The sequence below is a fragment of the Saccostrea echinata genome, unplaced genomic scaffold (assembly GCF_033153115.1).
Source record: "Saccostrea echinata isolate AGI-Se365-2 ecotype Australia unplaced genomic scaffold, CSIRO_AGI_Sech_v1 ptg000002l, whole genome shotgun sequence".
In the NCBI taxonomy this organism is placed as follows: domain Eukaryota; kingdom Metazoa; phylum Mollusca; class Bivalvia; order Ostreida; family Ostreidae; genus Saccostrea; species Saccostrea echinata.
This window is the reverse complement of record NW_026889751.1, coordinates 12,116,346-12,134,592: the sequence shown is the minus strand read 5'-3', so window position 1 is coordinate 12,134,592 and position 18,247 is coordinate 12,116,346. Positions and strand designations below refer to the sequence as shown.

Here is an 18,247-nt window from a genome sequence, read left to right as displayed (position 1 = left end):
CTGGAACCAGCCTTTTATTTTTAAAATGAGTTTGATATAAAGGTATTAAGATCAATTTGATTTTGTATAATTAATTATGATATTTTTTTTTCAACAATCAATTTGCAGAGTGTCATGTCTCACAAAGATGACAGATAGTTGCAAACTATTTTTTCAATGTAATTAAAAAACACTGTAATTACATTGTACTGGTATTGATGTTTTATTAGGCTGCACCTTAGTTTCAATCATTAAAAAAAATATAATGAGTAATTAAATTTTCACTCTAAATGTTTAAGCAAATTGTGAACACCTCTCACATCTAGAAAACATTAGTGATTTGGTACCTTCTCTGAAAAACCCAGCGGGGGGTATTTGTCCCTTTTGGACAGTTCTAGTTTAAAATTTGTACAAATTATGGTCCCATGGGCTAAGGAGGGGCCATAACAGGGTCAAAGTGTAGCATAAGAAAAATGTGGGGTTAGCTCTTTAAAACTTTGTTTTAAATAATAGCTGGCAACAATGAAGTCAAAAGTTCTGGATTAAAAAAAATGTTTAATAAAGGTCCTCCAGACCTCCCCTTCCACTTTGTAAAAAATAGCAAATTACTGTAAACATATCACATTTGGCTTGTATTCTATTGAGTGTCTTTTGCAGAAAGAAGCTTCAGCTAAATCAAGTCCATAGCTAAATGTCTTGTGTATATCTATAATAAAGCACATTCAGAAAGCATTAAATCAAATGTACACCAACTTGTTCAAAAAGCAATATCTGCCAAATTTTGTACTTGCCAAATAAAATACATTTACTGTACTCTTCCTAATGTGCCCTATGCACTTGGTTCATATTTATGACATTTGTCAAATGCCAGCTCAATCTTTGAATGAGATCTACACTTAAATTCCTTTAGAAAACACTGTAATTGATACTATAAGTACATGTATAAAGTTCATTAATTACATTTTCAGAATCCAATACCAACCAACAAGCCAGGAGTAGATCCCAAACGGCCAGGTCGTCCAGTGGATATAACACCTCTGTGCAGACTCTCGCCCACTCTACCCAATCAAATTGAGGTCTCGTGGGCTGCTGATTTTGGACGGGTGTGTGGTGTTTTTTTTTTTTTTCCAAGTTGATAATTGAATAGATACAGGTCTAGTTATACGCCGTCTTTAGACGGGACGTATTATGTTATGGCGTTCATGTCCGTCCGTCCATCCGTCTGTCTGCCCGTCTGTTAGCTTTTTCGTGTCCGGCTCATAACTTTAATACTATTAGGCCTAGGATTATCAAACTTTGTCATCTGATACTTCTTGCGTAGAAGGTGTGTCGCACATTTAAAGTAGGTCGCTCTGACCTTTAATTAAGATGCTATGGCCAAATATGGAAAAATCCTGTCCGGCTCATAACTAGAAAACTATTGGACTTAGAATCATCAAACTTGGCCAATTTATGCATCTTAGGGAGAAGGTGTGTCACGACCTATTTCAAGGTCACTGTGACCTTTAATTTAAGTGAAATTTAAAAAAAAAAAACTGTCTTTTTACTATTAGATTACACAATCCCAAAAAATGCAAGAGTGTTGCAGTATCCTTATTAAAAAATGTTAAATCAAGAAAATACTTATTTTTTTCATTATATACTTTACAGCAATCTGTAACAAATGTAATGTTATAAGAGAAATTCCACCTCTCCCATGGGTGTAATTATCAAGCACTGGTCAAGGAGAATTTGATAACAGAAAATTGCACATCAAATTAGAGAGAAATTAATGAGTTTAGTGTGAGGAGCTAACTGGTAGAGCATCTCTGATCAAGCAGGTGTTATCTATATCTCTTGGGAACTGGGCAAAAAGAATCAGCCGTGTTGGATTAAATAGTTGGCTAGCCTAACTTTTAAAATGAATTTGGTGAAAAGTAATTAAAACTTATTTGATATTGTATGATAAATTAATTTGATATTGTATAGTAAACTAATTTGATATTGTATAATTTAATTAAAACTAAATATACTCGGGAGGGGGGGGGGGGTGATATTGGAATCAGCATGCCCGTTGTTCGTATGAATTGCAGCTTAAAACCAGTCTGACATTAAATCTAAAAAAATCAAGTATTTTAAAAAAAAAAGTCTTAATTATGGTAGATAGTCCCTACAAATCTAAGAGTAATGCAGGAACCTTATTAATCAAAGTACTCAGAAGTACAGAGAGCCGGGCTCACTTACAGAGTAGTGAACAAAGACCGTTTTACATGAAACATACATGTACATTGTAATAACAAGTAAATAACAACAAGTTCAGACACTGGAAGAATATGTAACACAAAAAAATATATTGCATATAGTATAAATATAAAATGTTTAAAAAAATTAATAAAACGTAGTTTGAATTAAACGTTTTTTTTATTGTTTCGGGTCTTATACCACTTACATAAGTAAATGAACATTGATGCAGAAGGTCAAACGTTTATGTACAGATGAGTCCTCAGCGGGGAGTTGTGCATTAAAGTGTACATCGGGTCACGTGCTCCCCGCATCAGTGTTAAGACTGGTAACACAACCTTTATTTACAGAATGTGACCCAGACAAGGAGATCTGGTAGAAAATCTTTTGCATATGTCTAACAAATAATTAATCGAAGAAAAATGGAGAAAGTATATTACCATTAATGTTTTGTTTTGTTTAGAGAAATTCTTTATTACAGTTAAGTTAAATTTGTTTAATTTAGTGTTTGTATTGCCTCAAAGGTGGTTGAACATACATACTATATTCTTACTCGTATTTGATTTGGCGGTGAGGAAGCAGCATTTCTGGTTGAACACAGTAACATAAGCCGGCCATTGCTCTTCGAGCAATGAGCCCGGCTAAAAATGAAGATGAACATCAAGATAACACAAGTTTTTTGTTTCTTTTTATAAATCTTTTCAGCAATTTTTTTAAAAAATCTTTGTTTTCAAATTTAATTTCAGAATGACATAAATATGCATTTTTATTGCACTACAAAGCAGATAGTATGTATAGATCCATTCATCTGTTGGGAGTAATGAGTGGACATGCATCCAGTTAAAGATTAATTAATGAGTTCAGTGTAGGGAGGCTAGCTGTCTCAATCATTTCTGTTAGAGGATCTCTGATCAAGCAGCTCTTATCTGTATCCTTTGGGAATTAGACAGAAGAACTGCTTGTCAGTTTATAGCATATGTCATTTGATGGTCAGCCTTTTATTTTTAATATTAATTTGAAATAGATAAAGTTGTTAAGACTAAATTGATATTATGTAATATGATATTTTTATTGAATTTTTTGAAAATATCAACTAATTCAGAGCATCATGTCTCACAAATCTGAAAGCTGGGGGGGGGGGGGGGGTGTAGATGGGCATTTGTCAAGCTCTAACACAACCAGTTGAGGATCTATAATGTAATATTTGTTATAATTAACCCTTTTGCTGCCGTACAGATTCCCAGTTCAAATTACGTACAGTGCCGTGACAGTTTTCTATTACGTTGAATCTATTATGTAACGTAACTGTGACGTCACAAACAATGTACGTAGGTAAAGGTATTTTTAATACTTTTTCATTTTTGCAGAATATCGTTAAAATAGAGACAATCATACACAGATTCTACAATCTACAACGACAGACCACTTCGGAAAAAATACATTAATTTTACAGAACTCTCAGAATTTCAAAAGTCATACTCAAAATTTATGCTAAGAATATTTTTAGTAGATCTAGTCACAGGCACTTGACGTTACATATTTTTCTTAAATAAAAAATATAAACCCATATCCAATTCACTCGAATTATTAGGTAGGGTACCTGTGGATCAAGTGTATACATGTACAACATATATTGAACGCAATACGAGTAAAGTTAAAAATATATACAAGTGCAGTGTAATTGAAACACAGTGATACATAAATAACTACTTTTAGCTTTTCGGGATCTACCAGTGAAAGTGTTCTAAAAAATAAAAATTCTACTGGACTTGAAAATGGTTAATTTCTGTTCCTACACCTTATACTGTTACATATTTTTGATCATAGACCTTACCTATTACCACATGACGTACACACACTCTTTTCCCTGAGACCACTTGTATTGTTTTAAATTATATAATTGTTATTTATGTTTGTTCAAACCTTTATATGCTGATCTTTTACTATCTTTTAATGTCACATTTTTGTAATCGTGAATGATAACCTGGAATACACCGACTAAGACGTACATTACTACCAAAAGTTCGTTTTCTTCGGTTTCTTTATCACCGGCCCTCTATCGGCAACTCGGATACAATCTGTGGATTGTTAAATATAATCAAATGAAAAAGCTTAAATTTATTTTGAAAAATTATTTTGTCCTTTTTGTGATTTTACTACAATATTTTTCTACAATATTTATGGCTTGTATCAGGCACTTGTTTCTGTAATAAGTTTTTAACCCATAGTAAAATAATGTTATTTTTATTTTATGGGTTTAAAAAATATCACAAAAACAAGTGTCTGTGCTTTGTTTTTGGTGCTAGCTAAATTAACACCTTCAAGGTCCTTAAAAAATTACAAACATTTCATTTGTTAAAACTAAATATTCAGTCAACATGTAACTTACAATGTGCATCTACATGTGAGTAGTAATTGGCCTTAAAAAGTATACAAGTTTTCATTACAAATTATGTTTTTCAAACAGAAAGCGTCAAAGTACGATTTTAAGAGTACACAATCATACTAAACTTTTTGGCGATCGGCAATTCTTAATGTACTATCCAACAACTAAAATAAAAGGCTAGAAAAATAACGGACGCTGTTACTATACTGTATATAAGTATATTATGATTTTTCACAATTACATCGGAGAGGTGTGGAACCTTTTGAGCAAAGAGAACCGTTAATTTATAGATTTATCTACTTCATTTGGAATGCTTCACCTAGCTGTGAGGAAGTGAATTAATCTATTACTACTAGTTAAGTTACGTTGGGAGGAAATCAAGATCTTAGGGGTACATGTATTTGCGGGGGTGAGAGTGGGCCTCTTGTCCCGATTTCGACCGAAAAGATATTTTGCCTGCTCTTTGATTGTTAATACATCCCATAATTCTTGTATTAATTTAATAGCAAAAAATTTAATCTGACACGAGAAGCATGCGAAAATATCTGACCCCGGCTTTTAACCCCCCCCCCCTCCCCTCTCACCGCAGTTAAAATCAATCGTACCTAAAAGAAACCTGTATTGGTCATATGGACAAACAGAGTGAGTGGAATTGGATGGGAAATTATAAACTTGCAGAGATTACATGTCATAGGCGTTTCTTGCAGAAATAAGAGCCATGATTGCTCAATGGATATTTCCGGCAATTGGCGATGTTCAATTTCGAGTGAAACATTCTGGAAGGGGCAAAAAAGGCAAAAAAAAAAATAAATAAATAAAAAATTTTAAAAAAAAATTGAAAAAATTAAATTCAATGTTTCAACATTTAAACAATTCTGCTCCCTACCCCTTTTCGCCGATATACACCCCGGGCTTGTTGGAAGCCCCCCCCCCCCCCCCCCCCACAAATTATATTACTTAGACTTTTTTTTTACCATGTTTATTATACACATACACAGTCGTGATTTTTTTTTTTTTTGGCTTTCCCTCCTGATTTTTACACTTTTACAATGGTAAATATAATTCATAAAATACCATCAAAACTGGTTGTTGTGTATTTGGGGAAGAGGGCAGGACGACCCACAAGTACATGTACATGTGCTACAAAAGAAGACATTTTGATTTTTCTTAATGAAAGTGTCATGCACTGACTACATGTATTCTAGAATTAAAGGTATATGTAGAGTTCTTTATTTATTTGCCGAAAATCTTTTATTATGCGACATGTAATCTGTTGTAAACTGCATTTCTCTGTATAAATTTGTGATGCTCCTGAGGATAAAACTTTTTATAGTCGGTTAAAAAGCTCTACAAGGCTTAAATGTTAAATTGATAAACTGTATTACATGTATATATAAAGCCGATTTTAGATTAAAAAAAAAATATATTTACAGAAATTACAATGCATTACAAGCAGATTTGGCGAAAAGTGCCGACTACCAATGATTGCCTGTAGATTTCATACATGTCCGGCAAAAGTTGAAACCATGCCGGGCATCGTGTCCGGTAAATTTTGAAACATCAGTACCTAGAGAAATTAAAGTTATTCCTGTGTTTTAGGAAAAAATGTCACTGGAAAAAATCCCACTGGAACTTTTAGAGCATTGTATTAATTGCTTTTATTGTTCAGACAAGGATTGAAAATATTGATGAAATTGCATAATTTCAAATCAGAATGCATTGTGTACATTTTCTAGAGAACAAGACAAATGAAAAATATGTTTAAAATTCTTTCTTATAATTTTCAGTAATAAATTGGTTAAATGATTGACAGAGGCCGAAATGGCGCGAAACTCAGAATGATGAAGGAACGTCATAGTCATGCCGTTTTACTTGTGACGTAATGAGTTAACGGTAGACCCAAAATAGGCCCATGGCACTTAACGTAGTTTTTGAAAATAGGCCCAAAATAGGCCCGCGGCACAAAGAATGTTAATGTCTACACCACAGGAGATGTATAAACGAATATTATAAGGAATGGAAAAATCCTTGTATCAAGGTAGACGTGATTTTCTTGCATTCTAAACTGTTTATGACAATTGAACAATATTTGACGGGCGTATCATGCTGTGGTGGGGCACTTTTTTATTTTTAATAATTGACAATTAAAATAATTGACACTCAGGATGTAAAGGATTTGCACAGTAATATGGAATTCACAGACAAAGCTTCTGAAGTAAACAATTCTTGCTATTGTACATGCATTATTTTAATGCAGTATTTGTTAGGAATGTAGCTTAAGTAAAACACCTCTGTATCGTATAGTGGTTTATTTTGAACTACCTCTTGTTGTATACATAATGTCATAGCCACCTCTATGACGTCATAGCATTATGACGTCATAGTTCAGTAAAAGTCATTTAATTAAACATGCTAAATCAAGGTAAATTAAGAAAGTACTAATGTCCATATTTCACAACATTCTCCGGCCCACAAAAGTGTCCATATTTCACAACATTCTCCGGCCCACAACAGTGTCCATATTTGACAACATTCTCCTGCCCACAAAGGTACGAATTGAGTAAGTCCTTGGACCAAAAAATAAGAAGCGGTCTTTAAATAAAAAATGCATTGTTTTCTTAAAAAAAGTTATTTACAACGTCTCCAAAAAAAAAATTATTTCACTTTGTACAAGCGCGGATCTGTTCCATTGCTTTAAGTTTGGTCTTTCGATCTTTTAAAGGTATGGAATGTTTATTCTCGTCTCCAGAATTCAGTTCTAAAGGATACAGTTTTGAAATTGGTCGAGAAGTAACACCATTTTTGGTCTTTAATAAAACAGATCTTGTAAGTCCATCTTGGCCTGGAATAAGCTCCTCAATTTTTGCCAGTTTCCACAAAATTCTAGGGTTTTCATCATAAATTTGAACTATGTCCCCCACCTGAATGTTTTGTTTATTTTTTCCATGGATGCGATGATATTCTCTCAAGGACGTTAAATACTCCTTTCTCCAACGTTCCCAAAAGTGTTGAATAGTTTGCTGTTGAATATTGTACGCTTTGTTTGCAGATGAGTGGTTCAAATCAGTTGTTAGATGTACATCAATAGAACTCCCAGGATAAGGTAATGACCTGATTTTCCTACCATATAGTAGATGAGATGGTGTTAAGGGATCTTCGTCCAATGGGTCGGCTGATGCATACGTTAGAGGACGGTCATTCAGAATGCATTCAATTTCTACAATGATTGTGTTTAGGGCATCTAAATTCACAAAGGATCGTCCCAGTACTTTCTTTAGGCAGTTCTTTGTGAGTCCTATTAGTCTTTCCCAGAATCCGCCATACCAGGGTGCTCTCTTAGGTGCTCTCTTAGGTATGAACTTCCATCTTGTACCATGGGTGTTTAAGGTTTCTTGTAGACTGTGTGAAGATGTTAACTTTTCAATTTCCTTAGAGGAAGCAACATAGGTGGTTGCATTGTCAGATATCATAAGTTTTGGAAGTGATTTCCTGCTGGAGAATCTTCTAAAGGCTAAAATGAATTGTTCTTCAGTGAGGTCCGTTACCAGTTCCAGGTGGACAGCTCTTGTACTAGCACATGTGAAAAGACATATGTATACTTTGCCTTCATGTCCATTCTTTTTTCGTACCTTCAGGGCACCAGTGAAGTCCACACCAGTTACAATAAAAGGAGGTTCTTCTCTCAATCTGTCTTTAGGTAAAGGCGGCGCTTCTGGAATGGGATAAGGTTTTCCCATGATTTTTCTGCATGTAATGCATTTTCACAATACAGATTTTACACTCTGGCGAATTCTTTGTATCCAGTAATTCTGTCTCAACAATGTGACTGTACTATTGACACCTGAGTGCAAATTTCTTCTATGTGCATCTAAAATAATCAATGTGGTCAGTTGATCATTTGGCGGTAGGAGTATTGGATGCTTTGCTGTTTTGCTGATTGGTGCATTTTGTATTCTCCCTCCACATCGGATCAGTTCCTCATTGTCTAGATATAATTTCAGTTGTTTTGATAGACAATTTTTAGATTTTCCATCTCTTTGTAATTCTCCAAAAATATCTGGATAGTTTTTCTGTTGAGCATTTATAATCCATATCAGTGAGCTTTGTTCAATTTCTGAGACTGTCTGTGGACCTGTAACTTTTTGTTTTTTGGAACAGTTTTGTATGAATCTTAGGACATAAGAGGTAACATTCAACAATTTTCTGTAATTGTTAAACTTTGAGATATCAATAATTTCTGAAATTTTTTGTTCTCTGGCGCCAAGCTTGACGTTTCTCTTTTCTTGTGAGTCTTCTTCCTGGTATCCACATTTCTCAGATTCTGTTATGTTTGCAAGAATATGACTTTCTGTTTTGTCATATATGGGCCACTTGTTTGTGTCAGTAATCCAAGTTGGTCCTTTTGACCACAATTCATTCTTCCTAAATCTGTCGAAGTCAGTACCGCGAGATAAAATATCAGCAGGATTTGAGGTTGTTGGACAGTATCTCCATTTGTACTGTTCAGTTAACTTCTTGATTTCTTGTATTCTGTTCCTCACAAATGTACCCAAAGTTTTTGTTGTTTCCAACCAGCTCAAGACAATTTGACTGTCTGTCCATAAGACTGCTTCTGAAAACTGGATGTTTTTCTTGATGAATTTTAATAATCTAGCTCCAAGTAATGTTCCCATTAATTCCAGTTTAGGTATTGTAAGTGTTTTTAATGGGGCAACTCTGTTTTTGGCCATAATTAGTGAACTTTGGTCTCCTGAAACAATGTATGCACATGCTCCGTAGGCCTTGATGCTTGCATCACTGAATATGTGTACAGTCGTTTCTGGTGGGTTTTCATGAATACATATACGAGGTATTTCCAAGGAGGTAGCTTTTTCTGTGTTCTGTGTAATTTCAATCCACTTGTCAGCTAGTTCCTGTGGCAGTTTTTGATCCCAGTCTATTTTCTTCTTCCACAACTCTTGAATAAACATCTTTGCCTTGACTGTTATCGGGCTAATATATCCTAAAGGATCATATATTTTTGAAGATTGTTTCACCACTTCTCTTTTTGTTACACTGTTTTTCTTTGTGTTGGCTATTTCTTGTTTAGCAAAGGTTAGAGTATCCTCTTTGACATTCCATTTCATTCCTAAAACTTTGACAACACTGTCCTTGTCTAACACTCCATCCTTCTTAGCATGCTCTTGTAGGATTTCACTGTTTGATCCCCATGATCGAAGGTTAAATCCAGCTTTGGCAAACAAAGTACGAGAGCAGTTGTAGAATGAAATTAATTCATTTTCTGTTGGAAAACTTGAAATTATGTTGTCAACATAAAGGTTTTCTGTTAACTTCTGTGTCCATGTAGATGCATTCTCCTTTAAATGCTTCATCAGAACAGCATTTAAAATGAATGGGGAACAAGTAGCTCCAAATAAGACAGATTTAAATCTGTAGTTCACTAACTGTCCATTAGGATTTGTGGGTTCATCAAACCAGAAGAATCTTGTAACATCTCTGTCTTCCTCTTCTAATCCTACATTTAAGAATGCTTTTTCGATGTCTGTTGTCACTGCGTATTTGTTGAGACGAAATCTTAGTAATATCGAAGCAATATCATTCAATTGTGGTGGGATGTTCATTAAGCAATCATTCAGAGATGCAGTGTTAGGTGTTTCATGACAGCTACAATCGTATACTATCCTTACAGGTGTTGTAACTGAATCCTTTTTTACTGGGAAATGCAGTATGAAGTGAACTTTACGATTTGTTGGAAGTTCGCTGTCTACCTTTTCTATGAATCCGCGTCTCTCCTGTTCAGCAATTATTTCCCCATATTTGATTAGCATTTTGGGTTCCATTTTGAGGCGATTTATAACACTGACCATTCTATGGTATGCTTTATCTTTATTTAAGGGCAATGTAGGATGGTCCTCTTTCCATGGGAGCCTTACATGGTAGCGATTGTCTTGAAATCGTATGGAATCCTTCTCATATGATAGGTGAAAATCCTGGTTACTTGATTCCTCATACTCTTTCTCAGTTCCAATTGCCTCAATCTGCCAAAACTTCTCAATATTGTGTTCCTCCATTTTGTGTGACACCATAACATTCATCATTGATGTGTTGTATTCAACTACATGGAATTGTGATCCATATAATGGTCCGGAAAGTAAATATCCAAGTTTGGATTTGATGGCTGTTGGACCCTTTCCTCTAACTATCTCATCCTCCACCAAATTCCAGTACTGATCTGCTCCAATAAGTAATTCAATTTGGAATGCGTCATCTTGGGCAACAGGATGTGCCAATCTCAAATTCCTTAAATGCGATAATTTTGCTGCAGTCTCTAAATGCGTTTTAATTGGAGCTGCTATCTCTGGGACCACCAAGACTTTGACAGGTATTTCTTCTCTCTGTATAGTTTGGACCTTGATTAGAGCTGTCTGTAACTTTTGAACTCTTTTCTCTTTTCCTGAATCCCCAAATCCAAGAATGTTGATATCCTCATATCCTGTTGGTGTTAATTCTATCTTGTCAGCCAAACTCCTAGAGATAAATGATCTCTGAGCTCCTTCATCAAACAGAATATTAGCATCAGTTGTTAATTTTCCAAATGTGACAGGAGCAACTGCAGTTTGTAGCAAAACATTTGGTTGATCTCTATGTGAAGATGAGTGCATCACTGATGTTTCAGTTCTTTCTGTAATCTTTGATTGAAATGAAGGGGTACTCTCCTTAATGGGTTTGACTTCCTCGTGATTTGAGCACAAACTTGTGTGGTGACGTTTTTTGCAAGTTTTGCAATTGAATTTAGATTGACAATCTGCAACACGATGCCTGCCTAAACAGTTAAAACATAACTTGTCTCGTTTGACGATTCTCATGCGGTCATTGAAATTTTTGTATTTTGTACAATCATTTGAACGATGCAACTCCTTGCAAAATGCACAGGATACCTGAGGTTTCCTAGGACTAGAGTTACGTTGAAGTCGCTTGTTACTGGACTTTGAGTGGGTATAAAAGGTAGCTGTTGCGCTTGGTTCTGTTGCACCAATACTTGCTCCAGCTTCTAATATTTCAAGTTCCCTGTAAAGACTATTTCTCAAGTCACCTAATAACCAATTGGTGGATCCATGCTCACGAGCCAAATTTTTGCGTAATTCACTAGGTAATTTATTAAGAATCACAGGTACAAAAAGTGAACCATATGTTTCTTGAGCTTGACCATAGGATTCCAATCCTCTGACATATGTCTCCACTTGGTCATGAAAATGACGAAGGCTTGTGAGATTATTCTTGGGAGCAGGTAGTTCTAAAAGTGCTTGCATGTAGGACTGAATTATCTTGTGTTTTTGTCCAAACCTTTCGTGTAGAAGCTCAATCACTCTGTTGTAATTGGAATGTGTGAGTGCAAATCCTGCAATGGTGTTTGATGCCTCTCCCTCTACTAAAGACTTTAAGTAGTTCTGTACTTCAGTCAACGTGTTGTTGCTATGAATAGCTGAATCAAATGAATCCCAGAATGACTGCCACTCCAACATATTTCCCTCAAAAATAGGCAAGTTCAGTTTTGGTAATTTGTGAAAGTTAGAACTGTTACTGGAATTGGAATTAGAATGAAAGCTTATAGCTCTGGAATTTTCACTGAAATTATGTGATGACTGACCATTCTCTCCGAATTGTGAATTCTCATTGTGGTGTGAGTAACTGGTGGCAGTTGCATTTAAACTTGATTTCTGTACTAACAGTTGTTTTTTAAATTTCCGCATTTTAGAATTTAGATTCAAATTGTACTCATCTGTCTCCAGTATTTCTTTCTCAGTTTCCTCCTCTGCTGTTTCTGTTAAGATTTTTTCATCAAGATCTCTGAGAACTTCTTGCTTTTCTGTCAGTGTCTCCAAAATTGTTTCCATATCCTCAGTATTTTCTTCAGAGTCATATTCTTCTAGTCTTTTTAAAAGTCTAGTTACTGCACTTCTTTGTCCTGCTCGGACTGCCTTGAGTTTAGAAATCATTACTCCCTTTGGTCACGGCACCAATGTTAGGAATGTAGCTTAAGTAAAACACCTCTGTATCGTATAGTGGTTTATTTTGAACTACCTCTTGTTGTATACATAATGTCATAGCCACCTCTATGACGTCATAGCATTATGACGTCATAGTTCAGTAAAAGTCATTTAATTAAACATGCTAAATCAAGGTAAATTAAGAAAGTACTAATGTCCATATTTCACAACAGTATTTTTATTGTATAAAACGGAAGCACTTACATGTATACTGAGCTCAAAGCTTGTTTAAAAATCATCCAAAAAATAAGGCAGTTGTAAAATTAAGATAAAAATATCTTTATTTAGTATAATATAAATTTTATATCATTGCCTTCAACCAAGTAGAGGTTCATAAAGGCTTTCAATTTTTACAAAGGAGTACTAAGATCAGAAGAAAAAAAATGTGGCTGAGAAAAAAAATAATTGCATTGGACACTGGTGACTTTCAAGGTCCATGGGCCTCTCATTGTGGTCAAAGTTAGAATCCCAATTTTCATTGCCGTATTTTAAAATTTGCTTTTGGATGCAAGTCCATATATATCATCTTTATTGGTGACTGCCAAGTGAGTAAACTTGTTCTGGTTTCAGGGATTTTGTGTTGCCATTTATTTGGTTAAGAAATTGACATCAGATACCCTGCTGGGCCGATTAAAGCAGTTTGGTAACCGCCATGCAGACCATACCAGAGCTTTAAGTATGTTGTTATCCATTTATTTAATTTAACTTTCTAGTGAATGTTTTGTACAATTATTTTCATCACTCACCCACATATATGTATATATCAAAATTATTTGTGGATTTAATTTACAATTTGAATTGGGACAGTCAGGTGTGAAAATGTATCATGTGAAATCCATGTTTTATATAGACAAAAATCATTTGCTACAAAGATACCAAGATTAGGAAATCGGTAATGATGGATTCGATAGTGCATGTATTTATATTGGTGAGATTTCTGTATATTGTTAAGAGATTTATTAATCATCTTTTTTCAGTTAAGGAGAAGCTTTCTCATGATCCAGACAGTGAAATAGCTACCACTAGTCTCAGGGTCTCTCTCACTTGTCCAGTAAGTCTCTGTTTGCAACAGTTCAGGTTTTAATTATTGAATGATGTTATAATGCTTGAAATCAAGATCAACAATAAAAATTAATTCATTTGCTAAACTCTTGACTGACCTGACAAAATCATCCCTACTTGACCTTTTTATTTTTTCAGTAGTTTTTTTTTCCTTGGAAAATATAGATTGTCTATATCAGTTTTAAAGTTAATATTTATTATTTCTCTTTAATACTTTAGATGGAAAGTTTTTCCAGGTATTCATTTTCTTAAATGAATACCTGTTCAAGCAAATCAATCAAGAAAGTGCTATGAATTTAACATTTCTCTACAGCTGGGTAAGATGAGGATGACTATACCCACACGCGCCAGCACGTGTACTCACCTTCAGTGCTTCGATGGTTCAACATTTCTGATGATGAATGAGAAAAAGTCCACATGGATTTGTCCTGTCTGTGATAAACCGGCACCTTTTCATCGCCTATTTATTGATGGGTAAAGATTGAATTAAATTTGTAAATCCGTTTATCAGCCACCACAAGAAAATTTTATGAAATGCAATGATCCATGTACAGTATGTATAGGAGGAAAAAATTCCATATGTTGAGACTGAATTTACATTTGTTTGGCTTACGCTGAGCAAAACTAAATAAAAAGCATGGTGTAGGGGTATAGGCTATATCAGGATATGATTATGATCTTCTAAATTTGCTTCTCAGACAAAATCATTACGTGTCTTACTTAATGATCTATTGATACTGTATGTAAATAAGTTTAGAAATAAGTATTCTGCTTGATTTGGGTTGTTTGCTTATAAGTGATAATCAGTCATGCAGATCAGTACAGAATGGATTCAGAAGCAATACTGACTCCTCGACATTTTTTGACTAGGTTGTTTGTGGAGATTTTACAGAAGACATCTGACATGAATGAAATACAGTTCCATGAAGATGGTTCCTGGAGTCCACTGAAAGCCTCCAAGGAAACCCATGTGATATCCTGTAGTCCGGCTGCCCACAAGTCCGTACAGAAAGAATCCAAATCAGCCTCCATTTCAGGTAGGTAGTGCTGAGAAGTATTGTATTCCACACCCAAGATTATTGGATTGTCATAGAAAAAAAAGGGGGGGGGGTATGTACAAGCTTTGTTTACTTTAAAGTTTACACACACAAAATTAGCTCGACATTTCAGAAAAGTATTATCCTGAAAGTGAATTGAAACTTGTCTTTCTTAGACTGGTCTGATGGGCTCTGTTTGTACATGTGGAATATTAAATAATAACTTCAAAGTATGATTATGTGTTTAGTGTTTAATAAGAGCAGATTTTCTCTCTAAGTGCAACATGTTATTGTAGTTTATAGAAGTTTGCAACTAAATCCAAGACCGCAGAAATAACGGGTCTGCCCATTTGTTGTAGGACCAGCTCCAAAGAAGCCTAAGATGGAAGTGATAGACTTAACAGTGAGTTCTGATGAGGAGACTGATTCTGAAAGTGAATGTGATTCACCACAGCCAATGTCATCAACTGCGTTTGTTGACTCTAGTCCTAATGTCATCAGTCTTGACTCACCAACTCCCGCACCGTCTACAGCATCGCCATCTTGTGACTCTCCCATGGTGGCATCACCATCATCCAATTCAAATTCATCATCATCCTCATCATCCTCATCTTCATCATCCTCCAGCACACCAAAGCAACCACCCTCACCACAGAAATCTCAAACAGGAACCCCAGTAAGTGCCCCCCTCTCAGCTCCCCAATCAGTAAGCTCCCTGTCCCCAGCCAGATCTTCGCGGCAGTCCACACCTGCCCTTGCTACTAGTCCTCGCCCTCTGCCCACTCCCTCACCTCCTGGACAACCTTTGATCCACTCCCCTTTAGGAATTAGAATTTCTCCTGTGACACCCCCCTCCAGTACCCCAATTTTACCTCCCTTCCAACCAATTCCGGCCCCACTGTCATTACCCAATCCACCATATCCCCATTATCCACCCCCTCCCCAAATACAAAATTATGATCCCAACTTGGATAGGGAGATAGAAGACTTTTTACGTGGAATTGTATGGGACCAATATAGATAGTTTTAATTTTTAAAAAATGAATGGTGTAGAATGAAAGGCATTGAATGGTGTTTAAGTTTTCAAAAACAAATTAAAACAGTTCTTAGAAAACAGTGCTACAGATTGAATTTCTCAGGACTTTGTTGCAGATTGGTTAAAATAAATTCAGTTATGTAGCTTTCTCCCCTAGATTTATTAGCAAAGAGTATTATTACTTTCTTACACAATCAGCTTATGTTGAAATTTAATTAAAAGTCATTTGAAAATTCTATCTAAACCAGAATACTGTCTATTTGCTTAAATATTTAGAGTCAAATTAAATGATAAGAGATTTCTGCATATATTTTCAGGTAATGTAAGCTGACAGAAATATGTGTTTAGTTTTTTTTTTTTAATTTTAAGAATTTCCATATTATGATAAAAAGTTGAAGCAAGTGCACCAAGAATCTAAAAAAAAAAAAACAATTAAATTTTATCATTTTAATGAGACATTGTTAAGGACCTAGACTTTGCAATCATTTCATTACACATCTTAATGGTTTCAAACTAACATTGCTTGTACTCATTTCTCCATGTTTTCTCATTTGATATATTAATTTATTTTGCACGAGTTAAATGTTTCATTTCACTCCCATTTATTTCCTGAATGAGGTGTTCTCGGTTTAAACTGCTGACTTCTAATTTCACATTGCTTTCTTAACGTACTTGATAAATATTTTGTAAATTTCTAATCTTAACTGAGATTTTTCTCTTTTTTGGATAAGATCTAGAAAATAGATGTAACTTGTATGTAATTATTGCCATTTTCTTTTTGATTATTCTTTTTTCCATAAAAAAATCTTGCATGTGAATTGATTGTCTAAATGTTAAAGCTGTGATGAAGAATACCTCAATCATTTCATTTGACTTTGCACCTGCATTGATTTATTTGACAAAATGTATCACTATGTACAGAAAGTGTATCACAAGACATTAGATACAAAGGGGATCATTCTACATATGTACTGTATATAAAAACTGGTACTATTCAAATTGTGAAAGCCAAAGGGTTCAGCATTTTTTGTTCAATTTCAAACAGTACAATTTGAATCGTCATGTTTAAAATTTCTGTTGTTTAACAGATCGTAGAATTTTGTTTTAAAGTTAAATTTTGCAATATAAGCGAGAAATTCTAAATTTTAATTTTATAAATTGTGTACATCATTGTGCTATTTTCAAGATTATTTGTAAAGAGAAAAATAACTTTAAGAGTAAATCTGTAATCCTTTTTTTCTCCATTATTTTCATTTTCCATCCTTGTTTTTTGTCATGAACATATAAACATAAGATCACATTTGAATGGAAGACATTGCTTTTCATATTTTAAAAAAAAGTATTTAATGAAGTCCAAGAATAATTGTACGTTTAACAATACAGTACTTTATTTGTTTCATTTTGTTTGTATTAAAACTATGATTTTATTTATACAAGTATTTATTGTTGAACTTGTTTGAATTCAGTAAAATGTTTAAGTCATAAGGTGTAAAATATGTAAAAATTGTCAATGCTCTGTGACAAATGTACCCTAAACGAGTTGTTGTTATTAAAATTGTGAATATTTATATTTTTGTCCTCCTTATTAAGAATTCTTGTGAATGATGAAAGACATACATATACAGTTTACTTTAAAATCATTGAACTGCTGTTCAAATTGATTAAGATGGTCAAGTCTGTGAGATGACAAAATTGTGATCTGTTAAAGTTCCCTTTCTTCTGAACCGTTCTTTGAACAAGGTAACACAACTCCTGTCACCTACATGAGCAGTCCAGTACCAGAGGTGGTGCTTAAGTCCAATTTACCTATTGTAAGTTTGTATGTGATGTGACACCCAAAACCAAATACATAAGTAGTCCAGTACCAGAGGTGGTGTTAGGTCTTAGATAAGTAGTTTAGTACCAGAGGTGGCACAATGGTCTACATAAGCAGTCCAGTACCAAAGGTGGTGCTAAGGTCTAGATAAGTAGTTCAGTACCAGAGGTGGTGCTAAGATCTGCATACGTAGTCCAGTACCAAAGGTGGTGCTAAGGTCTAGATAAGTAGTTCAGTACCAGAGGTGGTGCTAAGATCTGCATAAATAGTCCAGTACCAAGGGTGTTGCTAAGGTCTAGATAAGTAGTTCAGTAGCAGAGGTGGTGCTAAGATCTGCATGAGTAGTCCAGTACCAGAGATGGTGCTAAGATCTGCATTAGTAGTCCAGTACCAGAGGTGGTGCTAAGGTCTAGATAAGTAGTCCAGTACCAGAGGTGATGCTAAGGTCTACTTAAGTGGTCCAACACCAGAGGTGGCACTAAGGTTCGGTCTACCTAATAATGAAAGGACTATATTTAGCCAAAGGGATTCAAAGAAACCCACAAGATCATTAGGACACTTTCTACTTCTTAGATTTGAGTGTCTCTAAATTTCTGCTGCACATGCAGGTCAAAATGTAAAGTGATTTTTTTTTTGTTCATTTTTTTAGGGACCTGTGCATAT

The 18,247-nt window shown here is 34.8% G+C and overlaps 1 protein-coding gene across 4 annotated transcripts in view; it reads left to right on the top strand.

Annotated features, from left to right (window-relative positions):
• LOC133172954 (E3 SUMO-protein ligase PIAS2-like) overlaps positions 1 to 17,336 on the top strand; it is a 30,537-nt gene extending 13,201 nt beyond the window's left edge. For all 4 annotated transcript variants that reach the window (XM_061307834.1, XM_061307818.1, XM_061307843.1 and 1 more), the window contains 6 exons: positions 948 to 1,082; positions 13,204 to 13,309; positions 13,611 to 13,684; positions 14,009 to 14,169; positions 14,566 to 14,732; positions 15,092 to 17,336. In XM_061307834.1, coding sequence (XP_061163818.1) covers positions 948 to 1,082; positions 13,204 to 13,309; positions 13,611 to 13,684; positions 14,009 to 14,169; positions 14,566 to 14,732; positions 15,092 to 15,756 — 1,308 coding nt within the window. In that variant the 3' untranslated portion in view covers positions 15,757 to 17,336. The remainder of the gene's footprint in view (positions 1 to 947; positions 1,083 to 13,203; positions 13,310 to 13,610; positions 13,685 to 14,008; positions 14,170 to 14,565; positions 14,733 to 15,091) is intronic.
• Positions 17,337 to 18,247: the final 911 nt, after the last annotated feature.